Consider the following 26030-nt stretch of genomic DNA (forward strand, 5'->3'; position numbering starts at 1 on the left):
TGGGTTGTTTTATTTTTATAGGAAATAAAAAGTGAATTTTGTTATGGAGATTAAAAACACAATATAATAATCTAATAATTTATTAGTGGTTAAAAACAAATATAGAAATATCATATTTTCATTTATTTTTGGTCAAGATACAATTCTCAAATTTATATAAGCACTAATGTGTTAAAAACCTGTCGTTTAAAGAACAAGATTGTCGTTTAAGCAATTTCTCGGAGGCTCAAAGCACTATCGGTGAATCTGGTTTTGTCGCTCACAAAAAAACGAATTTGGTTCCAAAGCCAAAACTGAGTCGAATTCAATTCCTGAGAAGGAAGCGAAAAAATGGGAGAATCAAACCCAGCCGCCAACATCCATGACGATTTACTACTCAAAAATTTCTTCGCCGAAGTCAGCGAAGTTGAGAGAGACAACGAAGTCCTTAGGTATCTGTTTTTTCGCTTTCTCATTATTATCTATGACTTAATTAGGGTTTACGGAAAATTTCTCGGTTTTTTTGGAGCATTTGATTTGATATTCGTATATGTATGGTTTTAATTGCAAAATGTTTAGGCAGAAAATAAGAAATTAGGTTACTTTATGCATGGTGATGATCAAAGTTCGCTTTTTTATTTTTAAAACAGGATTCTGGCTTGTTTTAAGTTGAACCCATTTGAGCATCTAAACCTATCATTTGATTCATCAATCGATGAAGTGAAAAAGCAGTACCGAAAGGTAACTTTTTGCTCTACAGCTGAGGGTTGTTTGTTTGTTTGTTTCAGTTGAATGTTCTGCTGGTCTCTTATAACATTCTCTTTGGGTATTTTTTTGTTTTTTGTAGATATCATTGATGGTTCATCCTGACAAATGTAAACATCCACAAGCAAAGGAGGCTTTTGGAGGTAAATTAAGAAATGCTTGATAGTTATGCTGAATGGAACTGAAAATGTTGTTATTGATGTTGTTTTTGTCATTGTTTATTACTTGATTCTTTTAACTTTATTTAGTTACCTCTCTTGTTTAGCAAATTAGTTTTTAGACAAACTAGCTCGAGTCTTGAAACTTGTTACCGTATTTTGATATCCTGGAATTTGCAAATTTCTAAACAGTGAGTAAGTATGTGCATAAATTGAAACTTATGATGCAATGAAGTTAACTGTAAAAGTGGAGATTCAGTAACGGATGAACTAGTTTTAGAATCCTTATTAGACAGAAAAACCTGTTAGATTGGGAGAGATCCTTCTTTACTTGGCATAATAGTAAAATATTAGTTTCAAAAGTTCAACTAGTTGTTTCTAGGTACCCTACATTTTCTCTCAGAGAGTTATAAACAGTTCCATCGGATAGTTCTACACTAAATTGTTTGTCCAGTATTACATATGTTTCGATTACTTCTTCATACTGCCATCTTTATTTGGCTTCAACTTGACCAATCCAGTGATATGTTGGTTACATATATGATGCCTAAGAAGGAAATGTACATAATCTACGTATGGCATTTTATATATGTGCTATTTTGGCTGATATGTACATTGCTGGGTGCAATTGCAATCCCAGAGCATTGGGAAGTAGGATCCTGTTTTTAACAATTTGCATGCTTCTAATTTTTTTTTAATGTTTGTTGTGTTATTTACTTAATGCAGCACTAGCAAAAGCCCAACAATTATTACTCGATGAAAATGAAAGAGATTATCTTCTTAGCCAAGTTAATTCAGCTAAAGGTTAGTGTTAGTTTGTCTTTTATTTTATGCTTGTCTAGTTGTTACATGTCTTACACGGGTTAGGATCCATTCTACTTTTTTGTGTCTATATCTCTCCCAATGAAACCCCTCCATATCTTTTGCGAAATGAAGAGGATTCTAACTCGCCTTAATGTGCAAATTCTTTCTACCAAGGGTTGCACTCATACCTTGGAGAGATGTTGTCACACCACTAGTGATTTATTAACCTGGTTAACTATTTTTATCAATCTAATGGTAAAAGAAATTTCCTCATTATTTTCCCCAAATGCTAAAAGATCATTTGTGATATTGTCTCGCATCTGAGGATGAGTTTTGTGACTTTATCTTGAGTTGAAAGTTTTTGTTTGGCTGTCTGTCCATGTACTTGCTCTTGCATCTGTACATGATATACACCCTATGGGGGTAGTTCATCAATGTGTTTTAAACTTGAAAACCTAAAATCTATACTTTGGGTCAAATTTTCTGTTATTGCAACATTTTTCCCTATATCCTGCTCCTGTTTTTTGGACTTCCATCTGTATAGAAGTAATATCTTCTTCATGTGGGATCAAGGGCATTTGTAAATAAAATAACTAATTTTTCTCCATTGATGTGGCCTGCAGAAGAACTTAGAGTAAAGAGAAAGAAACAGCTGAAGAAGGATACAGCCTCAAAAATGAAGTCCTTAGTTGATGAGGTACATATAGTTTTGTTAGGTATCTCATGGTCACACTAGAGCACAACCTAGAATTTTACTACTACTTGTTGTGTGAGTATATTTCATTTTGGCTGTTTGAGTCTGTCTTGCACCACCCTTGTGGTCTGATTACACGCACAAGCGGTGGCATTGCCCGACTTTGATCATGCAGGGTTAGTATATTAGTTGCCAAGAGATAATATACTCTTGCTTGTTAAAAAGAACTTCTTTGTTTCTTTATCAGGGAAAATATGATAAGCAATATGAACAGTCAGATGAATTCAAGCAGGAGCTCAAACTCAAAGTTCGTGAACTATTAACCGAAAAAGAATGGAGGAGAAGGAAAATGCAAATGAGGGTATGTTCTAATTACTTCTCACCATCCATTCATACCCGCATTAAATCATTGTTGTTATACTCAATGTGAAGTCAGAGTCGTATGTGTTTATGTGCGTTATAGCCAATTCGATGAATTGAACATGATGGTAATTTTCAAAATATTAAAATTATGTTATTGTGATTTGCTTTATTATTATCGTAGAACATTTGCTTACCATGTACATAGATGTTTTTCTTCTCCCAAATCTTGGTATGTCATCAGAATTGCTAGTGTTAAGAAAGTGAGATCGTTATGATTATGTTTATCTGTGTAAAATCTGGCAGAGAAATAATGTACATTGGAGGAATTATTGTTGTGACCTTTTAGCTTATTAAATACTATGTAGATTTCAGAGGAGGAAGGCAGATTAAAAAAGGACGAAGAGGAACAAAAGGAAATGTGGAAAAGAAAGCGTGAACATGAAGAGCAATGGGAAGGAACAAGAGAAAAGAGGGTTAGTTTTTCATATTTGAACTTCATTTTATACATCAAACTGCAAGCTGTGTTCGAGTCTTCAAGTGAATCTTAATTCCATTCTTCTTTTTTTCCTTTGAAATATGTGTCAATGATATCTATAACTAAGCTACAAAGTGTTCCAGAATATGGCCAAATGATATGTGTTCTGTGTATTCTGACTATCTGTGATAAAGCTTAGAACTGATGTGACTGTACACAAGGGTTACTTAAGCGGTGAGATTATTTATTCAGAAAGATATTTGAAATGAAGACGCACCATATCAGTCTCACAGAAGAATCCTTGCAAACTAATGCTTTTTGTAAAGTTTGCAAAAGTCGATTTCAGTTGATATTCTGACTGAGTCATAGGTCCCAATCAAAGTGGCATTATTGATGGCCTTAGAATAATAAGCTTGATAACCCTTTTTGTGGGTTCTTTGGATTTTCAAACATTTTTAATAAAAACTATTGAATGGCTTAATCTAATTGCAATTACACATAATAAAATTTTAGAGAGTGGGTGTTGTTATCAGGTAGTGACCAACTACCGCAGCCACATGATCAGCCTCTTCATTCACCGGGGTAATCCTTTTCAGAGTCTACAATGGTGTGAGCCTTGTGTATTGGATCACCTTTTTTAATTCTTGTGCATTTTAAGCCTATCTTGTCTTTTGCCCCACTCACATTCTAAATCGGTTGAGTGTGAGCCTGTTAACTCCTGTTTAAAGAGTAAGCTTCCCTGTTTTTAAGGGTTATTGGAGGCTGGTCTGTTTGTATCAATGGATTTCTCATTCAACCCAATGAGATAGACAGACACAAGAATGAATCGCATATCCAAGTGGTGCCACCAACCTCTTTTGTATTGGAGAATCTGTCATCTTATTAGCTTGACTTTTATTTGTTCATTCATTTCTACTTCACCTGTCTTTGAATTTTCTTAGCTCGCTTATTATGCCATTAGTTTTTTTAGCTAGTTTTTAAAACTAGTTTAATATTATTATGTAGCATTTTCAGTTATTCCTTAAATTTGCTTAGCATCTATATTTATATTGCTTAACATTAAATCAGTTCTATTTCTATAGCCTTTCTTATATTGTCTGGAAGACTAAGAAACCACCCATCGAGTTCTATAAGGGTTGTAAATTTTGAATCCATTTGATTCGCTGTTTACAAACTTTTGATTGGGGAAAGCATCTTGCACATTACTTTTCTCAGAAGTGCCCGGTGCTTGCTGCAAATTAATTTTATGAGTAATTAGTTCCCTAACAGCTTTTCTAAAATTCATTATCATAACATGGACCACTTATGTCAACAACCAATTGACTGAAAAAAAGAATCTTCGTTTTATCTCTTATTAACACTTCCTCTCATATAAAGGCATTTAGCCTGGTGTATTTGTTTCAAGCAATCCAAACGCATTTCTAGGAATAATTTGGGAGTGTATATTCATATGTTTGTTACAAGGTTACAAAATTATTCCCATTTCCATTTGAAGTGTGAGTGAACTGACTGTTTCTGTCTGCTTTCTATTAATATTAGCTGTCCACTGTCAAATTTTCTCACGCTTTCATCAGCAGTTTAAAAGTAATCAAAATGGTACTAAGGACATTCTTTTGTGTATAAGACATTCCTATATAAAAAAAAACATGCAACAGATGTTATTGGTGTGGAGTATCTTGCTTATCATCAAAAAAATGTCACGCCATCAAAGTATATAGATGTATTAACACAAGTTTTCATTATCAGGTATCTAGCTGGAGAGATTTTATGAAGGGTGGAAAGAAGGTAAGATATTAAGCTTGCTGGTCTTAGTATCAGCAAATATTCCTTTGACACATACACGTTGGAACAAAAAAAGGAATTTGCTTAACTAATATTACGTTTTTGTTATGAATGCAGAATAAAAAGGGAGAAATTCGGCCCCCTAAGCTCAAGACAGAAGATCCCAACAAATCCTACGTTCAGAGGCCTGTAAAAAGAGGATAGGGTGTTTTTTCCGACTATCAATTCAACAGGAATCCAGAAAACTTAATCATGTGCCCTTTGTATCAGTTTGATATTGTAATCATATTTATATCTTGGGTCATTATAGGCATCTTAATGGAATGTATACCTCCAAACGAACCCATTTTGGGATGTTAAGCCCTAGTACTGATGCAAAGGAATTATTATTCTGTATTGCCTTATAAATGATTTTTTCAGAACCTGTGTGTAACCCCATTTATATACAGGCCATCAGCCAAGTAGAATAGTTGTTAGACATGTTCATGGAAACTTCGTCATTTATACAGCCTTATAAATGAAAAACTTCTGTCTAACTTCTTAGTTTAGATACAAGGGTTGTGTTTAAAACATTACTCCCAATTATTATTAATTTTCTCTTTTTAATAATACCATGATGGTTCTTTATTTTGAAGTCAAAACTTCCGTTAGTCAAAATCTTATACCAGAAAACTTCGATTCACACAAAAATTAATTGTACAAAGATGAAAATTACACATCAACTATGATACAAGGACCTATATTTATCTCATCACCATTATAGGTAAAAACCCTCATCCTCTTAATTAATAAAAAAGCCCAACAATAATAATAGCCTAAGGGCGAAAAGTGAATAATGTATAAGAATGAGAAAAATAGTCAGCACTGACAATTCATGATACAGAACACAACCTTGACTTCATAACCTATGCTCAATTTACAAAGGGTGGGTGGACCCGAACCGCAACTTCTACCTTTGAGAAAGTAAACCTAGCACTGGCAACCAACTTTGCATATAGAACTTGTATCTTTCTTTATCAAGGCCTGCTGATGGAGGGGTGAGAACCAGAAGTAAGAAAGCAAGCTTTCTGCAGGAATTAAGATCACAGGTTCGGAGACTCCTGTAATGGCATCATGCTATATACAGAACACAGACAAAGCGATAGCACGAGCCAGTTAAGTGTGAATATTAGGGACATTCTCAGTGGTAATCACTATATCCAAGCGAGTGAACCTCGGTCATTGGTAACTGGGGGACGGCCTCTAGTTGGTGTTGGTGGTCTGTTGGCATTCAACTCCTGTATATATCAACAGGTATTAATACTGTGAAATGACAACTAAAAATTGACTTAGATGTGTTGATTAATGGACGAGGTTGTTTTAACTTTAAAAAAATAGATTTTTTCTTTGTATTTTTTAAAAATGGATTCTTAAAAAACGTTTTTCAAAATATTACAATTTTTTTAAATTTCTTTTTTAAAATATTATAAGTTTTTTGAAGTTTTTTATTAGTCAAAATTACAATTTTTTCAAAAAGTTGTATCTCAAAAATGATTTTTATAAAAAATTATTTGAAATAGCTTCAAAATTAAGTGATTTTTTAAATTTTTGATATCCAAAAAAAGTTTCGATAAAATAATGAAATACCTAAAATAACATTTTAAGAATAACTATTCAAACCAAATTTTCATTTGAAGCTTTTGTGAAAAATTTCTTTGTAAATTTTTTTGACATCAAAATATGTAACACTAAAAAAATCATTTAAAAAAAAGTCAAAACAAACGGACCCTATATTCAATATCACATAAGTATCACTATTAAATGGAAAATATTTGTACAGTACCTGCATCCATGTATCTTCAATATGCCGTTCTGGTGATGTTTCTGGTGAAGATATTGCGGGCGGTAATGGATGAATCAGTTTAGGAACCACAACAAGGTCTCTACCCAAAACTAATATTGCTCCTGCATTATTTGCAGTACCTGTGGGAACAAGAGGAAGAGTCAAGATTTAAAAGAGAACATGATCTAAGGATGAAACACAGTGCAAAAGTTGGCATCATATACCACAATAATTTGTAGCAGAGAAAAGTGTGATCAGATGTCCCTGGGCAAAACGCTCAAACCCATCCATCACGCATTCATGTGCACGGACAATTAGCTGAAGATCATTGTTGTTGCAAAATTCCATGACTCGATCAGGCTGAATTACCAAAACCCCATTTAAATAAGCATGAAAACATGAATTAAAAAAAGACTTGCAAGCACTATATAAAGTACACACCATCCAATAAGGCAATTATGAGTATGATATACAATTCAAATAAACACCCATTTACAGACATATTTCAAATTAGAGCAAATAATGAGTGTCAGCGGTCATGCATTCGTGATAGCACTTCCACCAGCACATGATATATAAGAATCTACAACCACCATTTATCAGTTTCGTTATCTTCCAAATTTAAATATATACATAAAGCCTAGATTACAAATTCACAAATATATTTCAATTTTCAAACTTCAAAGGATGCATAAAAACCAGTTGCCTGCAATGACCATTTAGATACCTCCTAAGAAAATCTAGTCCAAATGTTATTTTACTTGAAACAAGGTCTTTTAAATCCTTCCAAAACATGTACCTTGTGCTCCTCTAACCCTACTTGTGCACATACAGCAAAGACAGCATCTAGTACCATAACTTTAGAATGACAGCTACAAATCAATTAATCAAACATACACTTTTCCCAATTATTTTGTATAATCTCAACTTTATCCTACCTATCATATCTCCATAATTTGTGAGATCTTAACATCAGCATATTAACATGCATTGCAAGATTATAGACACATTGAGACTTTCAAATTACTACATTGTTTACAGAATGACAGGTAAAGAGCGCTCACCCCAAAAGTAACTAGTCCAGGACCTCTAGCATTTGGCCGCAGTCCTTCCACACTGTCATTCTCTGTAGGATCAGACCTAGAGAGGAATATTTCATGCTGTTACTATCCAGGACACGGAACAATCATAAACAAGCAATTATACACAAATGCACTAACCATAACAGATCCATAAGCACAATTGACCCTGCTTCCATTGGAATTGGTCGCTGAATATTCTCAATTTGTTCTACATGATTTATTGAACGACCAATACCTCCATGCATGCAAATAATCTTCTTCTCAATTAAAGCAGCTAAAGGAAGCCAATTAAATAGCCTGTTAATCCGATGCCACGTCCAAATTCCATCTCTCTCGCCCTGATAAAGAATTCGCATGGTTGGTCGGTGTACTCAACATAAATAAGAAACAGTATCAGGTAGCAGGGATTCCTTACCATCCTCTCGATGCATTCAATTCGAAAACCAAAAAGGGCATTAATATCTGCAGCTTCATGGTTTCCACGTATTAAATGTACATTGTTGGGATATTCAACCTGCAATATTCACAAAATCATGTATAGATATGGGGCCATCAAACCTGCAAATGCAGAAAGACAACCTAAACAATCAAGAGTACCTTCAGGGCAAGAAGAAGGGTTATAGTTTCCAAGCTGTGCTGTCCTCGGTCGACATAATCTCCTAGGAATAGATAATCGATATATCTGAAAGTCATTTATCCAAAATTAGTAGCAGAGAAAATCAAATGCTAATAACTAGTTATAATAGAATTAAAATATGACTTCGGTGCTAACAAGGCATTATATGTCAAAATCATGCACTTTGGTGCTAACAAGGCATTATGCGAACTGCAAAGACAAGATCATTTTCTTGGAGTAGATTAGGCTGGGGTACTTGGGTGAAGAAACAGTATCATGAACGAAATATTGAAAATGAGATGAGATAACTATAACATGCACATGTGGGGTAATCAACCAAAACACTGGTAAGGGGTGAGAACTCAACAGTATCCCAAGGGTAAGAAAATTAATAAACACAATTGGCCTAAATATAAAAAGTCGGTAGCTGTTTTAATTTGGCATCTTATACATCAATAACCATGCTTTAAATACGCTGAAAAATAACTGAACCAGAAGTTTGCACCAGTTGAAAATCGTCCACATTATGCAAACTAGTAGGCAGACACCAAAATAATATCCCTTATCCACAAATAAAATCATCAATGGGAAACATGGAACTTACGCAATGTCACCAGCAGTCGATGGTGCACCATACTCGTCAAAAAGGCGCATGAGATCCCCAAACTGCCCATGTAAATCACCAAATATTTTAATTGGTGCACTTAGTTGTAAGACACTTGGTTCACTTGAAAATATCCGCTCAGCACTATCACAAAGATCAGCAATTTCATTACAATCTAAGAAAAATTGCCGGCGCACTGGTGGTTTCCATCCACGAGGCTTTAAAAGGTGTGCTATGACCTATAAAGGTGGTGAGGGAACTCCATAAGAAACAAATCAAATTATAAGACAAAACAAGCATGCTTTATTAAAATCACAATAAAGCAAACATGGGAATGTGTATATAAAATGTACATAGTGGGTCAATGCAATACAGATACCCCAAAAATATCAGAAAACTTGATGCAAGATAAAGACAGTAGTGCCACTAAAATGGTCAATAAACATTACCAATAATAATATAAAATTTCTGTGATATGATTAATGACTTGTTACTATGCTGTTCATGTTCAATAACTAATTGAAAAAGATGAATCTGTACCTTTTTTGGCACACTATTGATGGACATCTGCCGATCTAATAACTTTCTAGCAGCAGTTGCATTTTCTGGAGTGCCATAACTGACCCGTCTGCCTTCATTTTCAAATTGATCAATTGAAAGCTGTCTAACCATGCCACCTAATGCTCCACCAGTCTCTGCAGCAACAACTACCTGTAGAAAATCGAACACAATAATTTCTTGCGCTTAATATTATATAGAAATCTATATAAGGCATATTTTTTCCTTGATAAGTAGCATGTATCACTCACAGCTCTATGATGCAGCCGAACTCCACCAGAAACATTGTTATTTGACCCTACAGAATCAGGCTTAATCAGGGAAGATGTGTGTTTCCCACTTGGGGTAGCCTCAGCCCCACGGTCTCTGTCAGGTAATTCCACTTCTCCATTTTCTTGCCGTGCCTTGGCAGCAGCCAGTGCAGCACTAATAGCTTCGGCTTCTGCAGCAGATGCTTCAACCAGATACTCAACTCCTTTGGCAGTTCTACTGTTCAAATTAGTTTGAATGAATTCAAAGAAGTAGCATAAACTACATCACACAATGGGAATGAAACTTTCTTTCTTACCGAGATCCCTGAAGTATAGCATTTTCAGTGCTGATGTCAGTATAAATGTCACCATTCATTGGGGGTGCAACTGGATTTCCCAATACAACAGAACCATCAGCAGCCACTTCAGTCATTGTTTGCCTGGGCCTATCATCAAATCCATATCGTCCAGGCAAGCGTCCTGTTTGTACATTAGATGAAGCTGCTGCAGCAGCAGCATGTGAAGCAGCAGATGTTGTTTCAGCAGCAGCCAGATCTTCGGCAACAAGTAGGTCATCTAGCAAGACTCCTGCAGCATAAGCACAATATATTTAGGTCAGTCCATCTGTTGAAGTGATTAAATGGTTAAACCACAATATGAAATCCCGAAAGGAATATCAACAAAGAATCTACAAACAGACAACTAGTAAACATCATAGATGAAATCAGACACTTTAGCTAGCAAGAGTCAAGAATTTCTGGAACGATGCCTTCTTTGATTCTCTATTCCTCTATGATCGAGTACTGTTATAGTGTGTGTGCATGCCACTGATTTCCTGTAATTACATTCTGTTTTAGTTAGTAGTTATAGCTGCTAGACTAGTTAGTTAGTCGCTCCGGTGTGACCCATTACCCACTATCAGTGGGTTCTCTTGTATTCTGTAACACAAGTTTCAATCATTCAATACAGAAGTATTTTTTCTCTTTTTACTTTTCTCTGCCTTTCTTTATTCTTCACTCCATAAATAGTAGACTCAATTACTACTATGAATTACAGATTACAGATTGATTATAATCTGAATTTAAATACAGACAACTAGTAACTTCCTAATTTATAAAAAAATATAATATGAAACTAATGATAGAAATACAGGCTAGGCTATGGAATACTACTGCCATTCAGACTGCTGCCAATCTAGTTTTTACAAATGCACCAACAATATTGAGGTGAGTTGTTGTTCTATTTGAAAGGCCTTTGAGAATCATAATATCTCTCTTCTTCGTATCACCTCCCAGCTTGAGCTTGTTGATATATTTACCAAGGAAATTCCTCGTCTTCATCATCAATTTCTCACTAGAAAATTGATGCTTCTTGATCAGCAACATCAATTTAAGGAGGCAGTGTGTCAATAAGGGAATATGTTTATTAGTTTCCTATTATATTTTGAATAAATTAGTAAGCTACTAATTGTATATACTTTATAATTAGAGTTAAAATTAAGATGAAACTGATAGTGCTCATTGAGTCATTAATTGTAGTAATTGAGTATGTACAAATTTATGGAGGAATAGAGAATCCAAGAAGGCACCAAGCCAGAAGCCTAGAATTACTTCTGACCATATGAACAGGGATTAACTGGAGATTTTTCATGAACAATAATAGGGACAGAAGAAAAGAATCCATTGATCTAAAGGAAAAAAAGACCTTGGTTGTTCTTACTTGAATATGAATATTTGTAATTTCCAATGAATAGGTTTAAGCAACTACTTTTATACATAAGAGACATAATCTAAATAGGAATGTAATCCTATCATAATCCCAAGGAATACTAACAAATCAAATATCACATGCATCTATCTTGTCACGTCACATCTGTAAGTTATCTGAGGACTTAGTAGAGACTTAATAAAGAGATTAGCAAGTTGATCCTAGAATTGACAAAAGTTTTGATGACTTCAAAGAGAATCTTTGCCCTATTGAAATGACAGTCAACTTCTATATGATTTGTCCTCTCGTGAAAAACAAGGTGAGAGGTGTCACACTCTATAAACTCATTTTGGGGCTTATCTTTATCCTATGTGGAACTTTTTTTTTTTCAATACACCCCCTCAAGCCCTACGCTATTGAACTTGATGCGTGGATATAAATGGTGGGTGACCTGAATCAATAGGCTCTGATACCAACTTGAATATGAATATTTATAATTCTCAATGAAAATGTTTAAGCAACTATTTATAGATGAGAGACATAATCTAAATAGGAATGTAATCCTATCAAAATCCCAAAGGATACAAACAAATCATATTACAATAAATATCAATATCACAACATTCTTAAAGAAAGTGGATGAAAGAAATCTTGGTCAAGTTATATCGTAAATTCGTCTTCCTAGAAAACCAACAGATTACAGAATGCAAATTATCTAAGTATTTTGCAACTCAATTAATTGGAATTTCCTCTCCGGTTTGCTCACGTGTTGTCAACATGACCTAGATGACTAGTACATCCCAAGTTTATCTTAATAGACTATCTTTGTTTTGGTCAACTCTATTGTTTATTAAAGTATCTTGCTAAACATGCATTTTCTGAACAGCATCAGAATCTAAACTATCTATACTAATTGAATCATTCCATAATCAATTTTTATTTCCTGAAACTTGTAGAAGTAATTGAGAATTTGTGTATCAATGGCTATCAAAGATATCCTACCATCTACACAAGTCTAAATAATTAAATACAAAATCAAAGCCAAGATTCAAATGTCACTATTGCTTCAAGTCTATCCAAAAACAAGAAAAGAAAATAATTCACCAAAATTTTCGAAGGAACAGAAATTCAAGTTGTATTGGATTGGAAGGAGCAGAAAGTAATTATTTGAATAGCCATAACTAGATTGATAAAATATCACAAGATATGAAGCAATATATGGGAACCAATAAGATGAGTCTGCAAATAGTTAAAGTATATTAATAATTTACCCCCTCTTAAACCACCGTAAATAAAAATCAGGTCACCAACAGCAGCAGCTGCATGCCTACAACGTCGAGTCAACTCAACTGCTGCGTCTCCACCAGCTGCATCAGCACTGTATCTACCAGTTCTTGGAGTGGTAACAACAGATTTTGTATCACACCAAACACCAGCAGCAGTGTCCAAAACTACAAGCGAAAAAGAAAAAAAGGAAGATATACATCACCATTTGGAATATCACTAAATATTGCATCCACGTAGAAATAAATTAATACAAGTGACCATTGGTAAAAATTAGTAATGGTACAAAAGAATTTAGTGAAACTTTAATTTCTGATACTATATTATAGAATAAAAAAGCATTTGCATTTCAAATTTTGGAAACTATATATGCACATATCAAGAGTGGGGCAAGAAGATAGTGATAGGGAATAAAAACAATAGATATTTCACTATATTATAGAACAAAAAAGCATTTGCATTTCAAATTTTGGAAACTATATATGCACATATCAAGAGTGGGGCAAGAAGATAGTGTTAGGGGATAAAAACAATAGATATTTCAATTGCATGCAATCCATATGGTACTGAGCAACTATCAACAAAAAATATTAAGCAACCCGAATTGAGTTACCTGCAACACTTGACGAATCTTCAACCATCCGTCCTCCACCTAGAGCCCCACCAGACACATGCAGCCTTGCATTAACAAATACCTAGAATAATTAAATTAAGCATGATCCTTGAACATATACCCAACTAAGAGAAAATGAGAAAAAAATAAAAGAAACTGAATCCAACCGCTGCATGCTGATATCTTGGAGATGGTGAGACACCAGGAGCAATTGCCCATTCCCAACGACCATCTCTATGCTTAGCAAGTCCATATGCACTAGCCAAGGGCTGCAATATAAGTGGTAAAATGATATTTCCAGTAATGGTTAGGAGAAAACGCTATACCAATAACCGTACAAAAATTGTCAAACGAAATTAAACAGGTTTTTTAATTAGAGTTAGTTTGAGTAAGAACAAGCCTTAAAATGGAAAGAAGATATTGATAAGAGCAACTGCCCATAGACATCTTAACTAAACCTAAAATGATCACTACTACGAATGCCGCCAATAAATTTTCCTGCTGGAACAATTTGATCAAGCTACTGGACCTTCAAAATGAAAATCTTTCAATTATTTGTTCTTGGCTCGTATCTACAACTCAGACCAGGATATCTCAAGGGTGTTGCCAGAACTTTATAACAACTGCTTTGGGCATGTATCTAGTTGATGTGGCATCCCAAGTCTCAACACTCCCTTTCGCGCTCAAGACTGAACATCTAAAAGATGGAAAAATGCAAGCGGTCCAATAAAAACACCCCACCTATTTAGAGGACTAGACATATAAAGTGTGGAAGAGAATGAGGGGCTCAAGAACAGATCTAGAATAATCTCCATAAGTTAGGTAGTCAAGAGCTAGCACGAGAAGTGAGGATAAGGCACAAAATTATAAGCTTCCTCAGAAAATCAAATAAACTTAACGGAAAAAAAAAAAAAAAACTTACAACACTATTGGCATCCCTTCCTCCACAAAGCAGAAGAAGCCCATCAGAGCGCGCACTTGCAGTTGCATACCTAGTACAACAAATGGAAATTTTGGCAAATCAACCCCCACATAATGATAAGTTTTACAAAAAGATAGGCAGCTTCATCAATAAGGAAACGTAGGTCTACACTCTATAGTCATTTTGTTTACACCTTCAAAGGTGGTAAAAAAATCTCACATTGGCAGAAGCAGTGATAATAAGACAAATTCATTGTATTAAAAGTATTAATGCTAAATAGAAGGTCAAATTAAGGTGAGCTTCAATTCAAACTTACTCAAGTCTGCAGTCTAACACTTTCAAGTTCTCAACCATAAAGACAATGAAAAAAACAAAAGGGTGCCTATCCTACAATCATAATGCTCATACAAAAATAAAGTAATCAAAAAATAATATACCAGTTCAATTTTTAAAAATTATGTTTGAAAAAGAGTGGAGAGAAAAAAATGGAGATTTGAGAAAATAGTTTATAAAATATAAATATGAAACAAAGCTAACAACTAAATTAAACCCACAAAAACATAGCAATTCAATCAATTAAGATTTCTATACAAATCTAACTTGAATTTTGTGTTTCCAGAATCTAATACAATCTTGTGTTCTTAAGAATTTGAAACTGATATGTACACAATGATGACAATGATGTCAAAAGATCAGTATAGAAAGGCAGAATTTAAGGAGATCAGAGCATACATGCATGGAGGTGGGCCCTCTCCTTCAGGCTCTAACTTCCGCCATTCATATGGCTTGGCAGCTGTGTCCAAGGCCCATACATCAGCCAAAGGTCTCTTTCCTGGGAAGAAAAGATGAAAGAAGCAAAGCATCCATCAAATTTTCAGAGACACAAACAAGGCAAAAAAATAAATTGGGATAGCATCGAGAAGTTACCAACTTACCATCATTGCCTCCAATTGCCATAAGATACCTCTGGCCCACCAAAGCCATTACATGTCCATAACGAGATCCAGGTCCAGGGCCTTGAACAGACACTCTACATAAAATTCAGTATCTTAGATTATATAAATGTCCTTGAAAACATTAAGTCATCGATGGAAAAAACAACACATAGGTTATGTGTCTAACCTATGCCATCGGGGCCATTGCTGAGTGAGATCAAGAACATGAAGGTCTTCTGCCGACAAACCAGCAGGACCAATGCCACCCTAGGTAACAAGGTAGTATTCCACAAATAATCAAGTTAATCATTTAAAGAAAGGAAATAAACACACCAACATTAAGATAACCTCAGAGATATCCCCTCCGTGATACCTGAATTACCACCATGGTTCCCACGGCAGTTGCCACATGGGCAGCCCTTGGCGTTGGAGGTTCTCCAAAGGGAGTTAGCCTGCATTATGTTTCCCGTATAAGCACTAAAGCCAAACATGTAAGGCTATAAAAGTATTGATTATGGCTTAACAGAGGTGGGGAAGAATAACCTAGTTCTAAACTCACCTAGACCATTTATTAGTCAAGACATCATAACAGTGGACATCAGCTGTAGCACCAGCTAAACCTGCAGCACAAATGGTATATTATCAGTATTCATAAATTTAAACTATAAACACTTATTACTCAATTACTATAGCTATATAATGCATGTGATTTTGTTAACAAGAGAAGCTTATTTCATCTGATCGATATTGACTCTTCTTCCAAAGAAAAATGTACAAAATCTAGATAATATTCAACAGGTACTATCAGTCACAGTAAGATATGCAGATGAAGCCAATTCTAAAATAACCAAGAATCAGAATGTTTGCACCGAATCAAGTTGTCAGTATCTAGGGAGTGTTTGGAAAATCTTATTTGGTGTTTGTGTGGGATTATTTCAAAACATGAACATTTTAATTGTAGTTTAAAAACACTTGTAACAAAAATCTATGACATATACATAAATGTTTTCAGCTTATTTCAATAAGCCCTCTGCATAGCTTATGAATAAGTTCTTAATTAAACTCCAAACAATAACTTAATGAGTAAGCATTTTATTAAGCTATTTACTTGAGTGTATCCTTAGTTACTAACAGTATGTGATGAATAGACTGACAGAGGGACTGTTCTAATGATGACCATGCGTTTTGAGAATGAGAACAAAAAACATGTGGGACTCCTAATGAACAAAAACATGATGTTCTTAGTTACAGAGGGTAAGGAAGCAATAATTTGCTATAGTTTTTAACAGATGCTACATATTTTCAACATTGCTTGGGTCCCTTAATCACTTGGTCGGGGTTTTGATCCTTGACCGGTGAGTATAGAAAAATATATGTTCGGAAAGGTCAACCCCTTACATGGATCTCAGTTATCTCAAGAGACGAGTCTCCGCAATTGTGCGCAAGGGATACATTGGTTTACAAAAAAAAAGTAATACTGTCTTTTCACAGCATAAACTAAAACCATTATTTATAATGTAAAATATGGGATCCCTAGAGTTCCTATACCACCAAACCAAAGATGACAAATTGTCAACTGGATTTTTGTATGTGTCAATGAATACCAGTCCACTCCAGCCTCATTTATTGTTACATTCTAGGACCTTTTTCTACAAGATTTATCTTGTAGAAAAACTGAATGTTCACATGGTATCAATGTTTTATATCCAGAGGGGTCATGATTTCAGTCATTCGAAACTGCCACCCCTTCCCGCCAATTATTCATAATTAAAGTCAAGTGTAGCAAAAGGGAAATTTGGCCTCTGCATTATCTGCTTTAAACCTAAAGGTCTCTTCTACAAAAGTTGATTAGAGATGCAAAAGCATTGTACGACCTTCAACCTAAGATGGCGTAAGCTGCTAGAAGAATTAATTCCAGACAAACTCCTTTGGATGAATGCAACAGAGCATAATAAAGTGGAAACAAAGCTAATGCAATTAACTTCATTGTTATGTCATGGTTGTCTTAAGTTAAACTATCCAATAAAAGAATGATCATAAATACATGTCCACACTCATTTGTTCAAATCTGCCCCATCCATCCAAGTTAAATGTTACATAGCTTTGCAATAAACAAAGCCAGATTTTATCCCAATTGAAGTTCAGAAGCACCAAAGACTAAAGAACGCCATGAAAATAAGCCCTAACTACCACCAATCCATTGCCATAGATGCATTTCCATGACATTAAACAACAATGAAATTAGGGTTCTTTCCATTCAAACAGCCCTAGTAACTAATACCTAGGCATTAGTACCAAAACAAAATAATAACTACACTTACTGAAAAAACAAATCCGCATGCCACACTAAGATTCAATTCAACTTTAAAATACCAATTATTCAAGGCCTAAAGTCATAAAACTAACATTAACCAAAATTCAACCACAGCAATATAATTTCATAGTTAAATACATACGTATTCCAGCATTTCCAGCTGACGAGGGAGTCCCTGAAGCCGCAGAATTTCCTTCAAGGGCAGTAGCACCGCCGAACAAAATCAGCCTCGGACCAATATACCCAGGCGTCCCCTCCTCTCCAACAGCTGCCACTGCCGTCAACGTGTGTCCACACCTCGGCCCTGGTCCATCCTCCTTCTTCTCTAGAATTGCATCCACCACAGTGTAATTCGGCGCTAGCCTTGGCCCAACCGCTGGACTCTGCTGCACATCATTAGACCCTTGCTGCTGCTGCTGCTGTTGCACCTCCGCCGGAGATCCGCCGCCAGACGACGGCGGCTCCGGAAGCTGCTCTTCTTTCACTACTACCGGCGCCGGAGCAGAAGTAGTCTGCTTCTGCAAAACAGGATCGTGATCGGCCGCTTGAACCATCGAGGAATCAACATCCATTCCTTCAACCCTAAGTTTCAAGCAATTTCGTTAAGATCGAAGCTAGAATTGGCGCATAATCGCATTACGAATTCGCTGAATTAAAAATCGATTTTCTCGATAACACGCGCAACGAACGAATTCAAATGTTCGCGACGCAATTGAAAAAATCTTAGCTAAGATCGTTGATTCTTCAATTTGGAGAAAACGAAAATCAAATACTCGCGAATTTTTCAACAAGTATATAGGGGAGAGAAAATAGTTATTAGGTTTTTTTCTTTCTCTGGTGTTTAAAATTGAAACCTGAAAAGAACTGAAAATAAAAAAGAAACGAAAACGAAGACAATCACAAAGCCACAACTCCAAAGCGAAAAAATAAAATAAAAAATTCCAGTCAAAAAATAAATAAACACATAATCTATAAGAATAAATAAATCTCTAAAAAAATGCAATCACTTTCTCGGTCATGTCTTTTTCTATCTTTGTGAAAAGAAGGTGTTGTGGCTTTCTCTCTCTAGATTTAAATTTTACCTTTTTATTAAAAAAATATATTTTTTAAAATATATATTATGTTTTTTTCTCTTTAGAAAAAAATAATATATAAAATATAAAACAAAAACAAAATAGGAGTGAGTGGTGACTGAAATCAACTGTTTTAGGATGTGCACGGAAGAAGTGGCGATGACGGCGGCGAACGGGAATGGCGCAACCATTTGTTACTACTTAATTGTCAATTGGATATAGCTTAAACTATTTTAATTTAGAGTTATGTTATTATTGAGCAGGTATTACATGGCACAATCCTAAGTTAAAAATAACAGACAACATGCATATAAATGAATTAAATGTATTTATTTAAAAATTAGGATTAAAAATACTCTCTAAAAAACGCATTTTTAATCTCATATTTTAATCAAAACTAATTTAGTTTGAGATATAGGTTAAATTTCAATAACAAATTAAAAAATTAATTTAATTTAAATATATAATTAATGATGATTAATAGATCTTAGTGTGCGATTTTATATTTTCTAGAACTACTTTAGTTCGGAATTAAAAGTTTGAAGTAGTTCGGAATTAAAAGTTTGTTATCCATTAGAATTAGTTTGTATAGAATGCAAATAATCGGTTAGATCCAAATAATTATAAATTTTTAAAATATATATATTAATATTTATTATGCCTCACTTCAAAACAACAAAATAATTTTTCTCACGTTACTAAATTTTTCATTATATTTAATCTTTCTTTTTTAAATATTATACATCAATATAATTAAATTAATATTCAATTATTTCTTTTAACTAACAATTTCCTCGTATTATATTAGTTTCTCTTATTCTAAATATTTGATTATTATTATTGAAAACAACTTAAATATGTAAGAATAATATAGTACTTCAAAATATATTAGGTATAAAATAATATAATTTTTTATTATATTTATAATAAATATTATGGATTTTTATTTTTATTTTATTATAAAAAATAATTTTTTTTAAAATTATTTAAGATTGCGTTGCCCGAAGAATATTGCAGAAGAGTGGCATGTGCCTAAGCAGATTCATTTGTTCTACTCAACCAACTAATTGAAGTCAAATCGACTATCTCTTCATGTTGTTCAAATTTGTCACCACTATCATGTTTGACATGACGCACTGTCATTTTTCATGGTTTCCATTGTGAACCCAAAGATCCATATACTAAACTTGGTTTTAATTGGTTGATAGCGAAAATAGAGGGAGCCAAGGCGTCCTTCAAAACAGATTGCAAATATGGTAAGCTTTAAATATTTTATGGTTTCAATTGGTTAATTACAAGATTATGGCACTTCGATTGTTAGAGATTGAGTAGAAGACAAATGGTTCCGAACAAGAAGCAAATGTTTTCCGCCAAAACATGACTCAAATTGGGAAAGTTGACGATATATTCGGTCCTATAAATGAATTTGTGAGTTTCTATCTTATTTTAATATGTGAGGTTAATGTCTAAGTTAACTCTGCACTGATGTGATTTTTCTACACTAATGTGGTTTTTGTTTGTAGTACTTTTCAATTAAGTTTTTTCTGCACTAATGTGATTTGAGTCTTTGCATGATTCAGAGTTAATAGTATAGAGTTATTGAATTGCATATGTTGAGTTTTTGTTAATTGTTATTATCATGTTTATATTGAAGTATGTGAAGTTGTCTGAGTGGTATTTAGGGTTAAAGTTCAATCTATTTTTTTTTGCATCGGTTAAAGTTCAATTCATCGAGCTTTTAAAATGATTTGGTTTCTTATTTTATTTTTGTGATTTTGTTATTGTTTTAGGTATGAGTTCAAAGAGACTTACAAGAAGGAAAATTCGCCCAACAAATTTGTTGATGTGGTGAGTTTTGCGACGTTAAGTTGTTGTTCTCCTTATATTTTTGAAATTTGAATTTGAATTTGAATTTGAGTTATCTAATGTGATTTACTCTGAATTTCAAGTAGGTTGGTAAGGCTGTAGGAAAAAAGTGGAAATCATTGTCTGATAATGTGAGTAGTTTGTGTTTTTAATCGAATTTAATCAATGATTATGATAATATGATTTTTGGTTTAATGTTGTTTACGTTTTGCATTTATTTTAAGAGAAGGTTCCTTATGTTGCTACTGCAGAAAAGAAGAAAAAGGACTATAAGAAGGTAAGGGTGTTGGTGTTGGAACTAAGAAATCGAGGAAAGCAACGAAGGATCCAAACAATCCTAAGAGGCTTCCAAGTGCTTTCTTCATTTTCATGTATGTTTCAGTTCTGAAAGTTGCTCGATCTGCTTTTTTTTTGCATCAGTTAAAGTTCAACTCATCGAGTTTTGAAGATGAATCGATTTTTGATTTTAGTTCTAATTCAAGTATCTCCAGTTCGTGCATTTCACAATAATACATGCCTTAATGCGATGCACGATCCTCTATTCCTACACGAAAAAACGATCTGATCCACTCAAAACTGGTGTTGATACAGCTGAAGAAGTTGTTAAAATCAGTGTTGATACTATTGTTTAATTACTTATTGTCTACAATATAGTCTTAATTTGTTGATATAATTGTTTGGTTTGTAGGTTTTTACTTTTCGTTTACTTTACATGAAGTTATAGGGTTTGGTTTTTTTTATTGTGCTAGACAGAAAAGAGTTCACGGTTCTGATGGCAACCACTAAAGGTTATTTGGTTGCAAGCACTAACAGAGGTTGTAAAGCTATCTATGATTGCGTAATTTTAGATCTAACTGAGGTTCCAAAATCCAAATCATATTCTATATGCCAAAGTTTTTAGGTCATTTTGGGGTTCTAGGTAGGATTCGAAAAATGGGTTGCATTTGTTTGCAGGTCAGAAAGCGGAAAGAGGAATATTTTTTAAGGGAGATTATGTTTTTATCTGGGTCGAAGCTGCTCAGAAGAAAATTCTGACTGACATAACCAACATGGACCAACACCTACAACCAAAGTACCAAACATGAAAGGGTTATCTTTCACATCTTTTGAATTTCTAAAGTTAGTTTATTAGTTTTATAGTTTTATCCAAACATGATCAAACACAGATGTTCAACTTCTGCTAAACTTAGTTAATTAGTTTTGTAGTTTAATGAGGTGTTGTTTCTTTGGTATGTGAATTAAATGATATGTTGATTTTGAATTTTCCTCTTGATTATGCAGTTGGTTATGCTATTATGGAGTTATTTTTTATTGTTTTTATCGATTCAGAAAGTGTACCTCCAAATTAGAGGCCTAGAGTTGATTAGGAGATAAGAGAGGAAGATCCATTAGTTAGTGCAGAATTCAAAACACGTTGTCTGATTCGTCCAATCAAAGGATCTGATAATGCAGGAAGTGCAACCAGCTCAAGTCGCCTTGATGCCATCATTGTTCAGTTTGTAAGTCGTTCACACACATGCATTTTCATTTTTTTTATCGCCATATTGAGAACAATACAACATAACTTTGATCCTTTTCGGTTTGATATCAGGTGGGCGATGTGTACTAAAGATGGACCATCATTATGTGTGGGTTGTTAATTGTGTCGGGGATCTAAATTATAAATATTTCCTACTTTTCTTGGTATGTGTAAGACCCCAATTTTGACCATAAGATCCCTCATGCTATCTCATCATATGCATTGGCATTGGGATCACATCTTGGCATCCTCCTTACCCCTCATTCATTGGGTTTGCATTGGGAGAGATCACTAAGCACCATTTGATTGTATCATACTTTGTTTTTTATCATCTTTACTAACCAAAATACCAAAAATATATCTTTGTATAAACTAACTCTTTTGTAGGTAGGGCATGTGCTTACCTTTGATCTATCAAGCTCATATCTAGGGTTTAAGACCCTCAAGGTAAGGAGCTCAATCAAAAAGTTGGTTTACTATGGCTCCAAGCATCATATATGAATCCCCATGGTCTTCACATGTTATTTTGATCAAGAAATCATCAAGAGTTTGGAGTTGGTTTGACTTGGACCCTAATTCATCTCGGTATCTTGTGTAACTTCTTCAACAAGCTTCTTCGCCAATTGATCAAATATTTAAAGGGATACTTCAAATTTCATCATCTTATTCATATATGATCCTCCATGAGTCCCAAAAATCAAGAGAATGGCAAGCTAGCAAGTTGGTTCATGGTGGTTGACCAGAGGAAGTCAATTGATCAAAACTGGGGTTCCCTAGACCCTAGGTCCTACAATTTTTGTCATATGAAAATTATTTCAAGAGAAATGTTACTCTAAATTACATTCCAAACAACTTTCATGTTGAGGTCAAGAGCTAGTTTTGCTTGGAAAGTCATTGTTTATGGTGAAGGATTATAAGTCATTTTGTCTAAACCCTAATTTGGAGGTCAACTTCCCAAGACCATAACTTGCTCAATTTTTATGATATGAAATACTTCCAAGTTTCACAATCAAATTCAAGATGTCTAATTCAACTTTTATGTTTGGAGGAAGAGAAAATTCAACTTTTATGTTCATGTGATATAAGGATACATTATAGGTCATTTTGGACCAATGCCATTGAACAAGTGATTTTCCCCAACTTCAAAAATCCATAAAGCCTTCATATTAAATCTAAATGAGGTCAAATTTGTGTCGATTTTGAAGGACTTTGAGATATCTACAACTTTTATGGAGAAACATTTCTCATTTGAAGCTCACGTAAAAAGTTAGCCAAGGTAGAATAAGTGAACATATGGCTTGACACTTAGAATTTTTTTTGACATGTTTGATTTTCCCAACTTCCACCTCAAAATTCATCATGATCCAAGCTTCAAATAAAAAAGTGTTCAACATGAAAGTTGTTCCTCTTGATCTAACCTTTCTAAAAAATTCAATTTAATCCCATTTAGACAAGATATGAGTGACATGCCCATGGCTTGAACATTGGATCATCATTTGGCATAAGTGAACTTGAACCTTCCATACACAAATGCATAGCTTTCCAACATGACTTCAGCAATGTTTGTACTCAATTATGGACCAGGAGAAGTGATTACATGGGCCTATCACACGCCCATGCATCCTTGCAGTGTACATTGCTATTTTTGGATCTTTATTTCAAGTGTGCAAATATCAATCCATATGGCTATAAATAGAGCCCCTTGCCATCGGAATTAAGGACCCTGCGCGCCAGCTTTGATTCCCAACCTTCAAACCCTCTCATTCAAAGGATAATCTTGAGAATTTACATTGGAAATTGAGTTTGAATCTCCATTGCTTTGAGATTCAAAACTCCAAGAGTCATGTACCTTTTGTTCATCCAATTCCACTCCATCAAGTGTCCTGAGCAAGATCAATAGCAAGCAAGAGCAAGATTGATTGAATACAGACCTGCATTGAAGGTATTTTCCAAAAAATTTCATCTCTTCGATTCTCACTCAATTCTCCATAATTCTTCTTGATCTTTGGTTGTCTGAAGTCCTACCAATATAGGCAACAAGATTGAGTTGCTTTGAGGTTAAATCGAAGCAACTCAGATCATACACCTCAAAATTCAACTCCCTGTATCTTTCAATATACTTACAGTTAGGAGAAATTGAGGCCGAATTCGAGCTCCTAAGCATTTTTAATTTGAATTCATGTCCTTCTTTTTAATTTTGGTGATGGTTGTGAATGAACCAAGCCGATGAAGCTCACTGGAGAAGAAGATCGGAGCTTTGGCTCCGGTGGTGTGCTGGCACTCATCTAAACCAGAGGATCCATTTCAAATGATTTAATCTCGTGTCTTGGTTTTGCATACCATCCCTACAGCGCTTTGACTTGTGTCCACCATGGAACGCGCACTAGCAGCCACTTGATCTGCCACCTCAATTAATGAGAGAGATCAAGTGGTCGCGTTTTTTTTTCTATTTTCCGATTTTTCATTTTATTTGATTTATTTTCATTAATTCATATTAATTTTAATATTGAACCAAAAAATATGAGAGTTTCACCAAAAAAATTTAAATAAATTCCTCTTTCATTTTCTGAATTAAAATTATTTTTTGGATCATTATTAATATTTTTCATGATTTAATCATTTTTGTGAATATTTTTAATTGTTTAAAAATAGTTTTAAGTTTCAAAAATTAATGAAATTTTTTCTCCAAGGTCCTTTGACCTTGTTTGACCTATGATAAATCTCATGGCCATTTATTTGGTGTTATGATAAGGTTTTAGGATTTTGACCAACCATAATTTAATTTAATGCATTATTTAATTGATTTTTATTGTTTAATTGCAAAATAAATTGTGTTGAACTTTTGATATTGACTTGTTGAGTTTGACTTGTGTTGTTGGGCCTTGGTCAAGGTTGATTTGACTTTGTTGAGATAAAATCATTGGATTTAGGGGATTGATGAAATGTACATTTCATCTCTCAAAATGAATCAATGATTTTAATTTGATAAAAGTCCTCCTTTGACCAATTTGTGTTGATTTAATTTCCCCTCCCTCTTCATCTCAATCCCCTTCTCTTCTCATTCATTTCATGGACCTATGATGTCTCTATATCCTAAGGCTAGTTGATTGCAAAATCAACATAAGTGTGGATGAGATTAGGTCCACCCCTTTTGCATATTCTTTTTAAGTGTGGTATGTTTTAGGAGTATGGTTCATAATACCATATCTCTAACATGCATTAACACTAAAATTTCTATTGCCCGACCTCAAATAGTTGTGACTTTACATAAGTCCAATTATGATTGCTTAACATAGCGCTAAATTGTTGACACAAAAGGCATAACATTATAGTAAGTGAGATTGTAAGTCTCCCCTCTTTCATGGTATTGTGTGGAAACTTGACCTTTTTTTCTTCCTTTGGAAGATATCTTGGTTCAAGGATCCATGCTTGTGAATAGTGAGTTAAGTGTTCTCCAAAGAATGACTTAAACAAAACAAAGCAAAAACAATACTAACTTCTAATCAACTAACAACTAACATTTAATTTCAAGTCATTTACTTTTATGCACTTTAATTTTTAAGTCTTTATTCATTTGCCATTATTCATACCATTTAACTTGTATACTTTAATGTCATTTTCACTTTGCTCATTTGAGCCCTATCTTGTGATTATTTTGTGATTGTATATACTTGATTGTGTTTGTGGTCTTTTGACCTTAATGTACATAATAACAACAAAAACCCTAAAAGACTTTTGTGTGGACTATTGGATTTAATCAGAGACATTAGACTTTGAATTAGGCAACACTCCCTATGCAAAAGGACTTGGCCAATTCCAAAATTCATGAAACCAAGTGCTTGTG

The 26030-nt window shown here is 34.2% G+C and overlaps 2 protein-coding genes across 3 annotated transcripts; one reads left to right on the forward strand and one right to left on the reverse strand.

Annotated features, from left to right (window-relative positions):
* The first annotated feature begins 139 nt into the window (after positions 1-139).
* LOC127086690 (J domain-containing protein spf31) lies at positions 140-5500 on the forward strand. The gene is made up of 9 exons (XM_051027486.1): positions 140-431; positions 630-720; positions 827-887; positions 1629-1706; positions 2330-2403; positions 2648-2761; positions 3129-3236; positions 4985-5023; positions 5138-5500. Exons 1-9 carry the CDS (start codon positions 331-333, stop codon positions 5222-5224), a joined length of 753 nt encoding a protein of 250 aa, XP_050883443.1. The 5' UTR covers positions 140-330; the 3' UTR covers positions 5225-5500.
* Positions 5501-5679: 179 nt separating this feature from the next.
* On the reverse strand, positions 5680-18750 carry LOC127086689 (serine/threonine-protein phosphatase BSL3). 2 transcript variants are annotated; one of them, XM_051027485.1, is made up of 21 exons: positions 17871-18750; positions 15974-16034; positions 15788-15866; positions 15602-15681; positions 15415-15509; positions 15212-15311; positions 14480-14549; positions 13725-13826; positions 13558-13639; positions 12932-13111; positions 10271-10541; positions 9954-10188; positions 9685-9855; positions 9145-9383; positions 8522-8606; positions 8340-8438; positions 8063-8262; positions 7907-7982; positions 7067-7202; positions 6843-6982; positions 5680-6297 (listed from the first exon to the last, which is right to left on the reverse strand). In XM_051027485.1, the coding sequence occupies exons 1-21, from the start codon at positions 18298-18300 to the stop codon at positions 6214-6216; spliced, it is 3015 nt and encodes a 1004-aa protein (XP_050883442.1). In that variant the 5' UTR covers positions 18301-18750; the 3' UTR covers positions 5680-6213. The 2 variants fall into 2 exon arrangements, with proteins under 2 accessions (XP_050883442.1, XP_050883441.1); XM_051027484.1 differs by having other exon boundaries at positions 9954-10191; positions 17871-18744.
* Between the last annotated feature and the right edge of the window lie 7280 nt (positions 18751-26030).

The sequence above is a fragment of the Lathyrus oleraceus genome, chromosome 5, assembly GCF_024323335.1.
Source record: "Lathyrus oleraceus cultivar Zhongwan6 chromosome 5, CAAS_Psat_ZW6_1.0, whole genome shotgun sequence".
In the NCBI taxonomy this organism is placed as follows: Eukaryota; Viridiplantae; Streptophyta; class Magnoliopsida; order Fabales; family Fabaceae; genus Lathyrus; species Lathyrus oleraceus.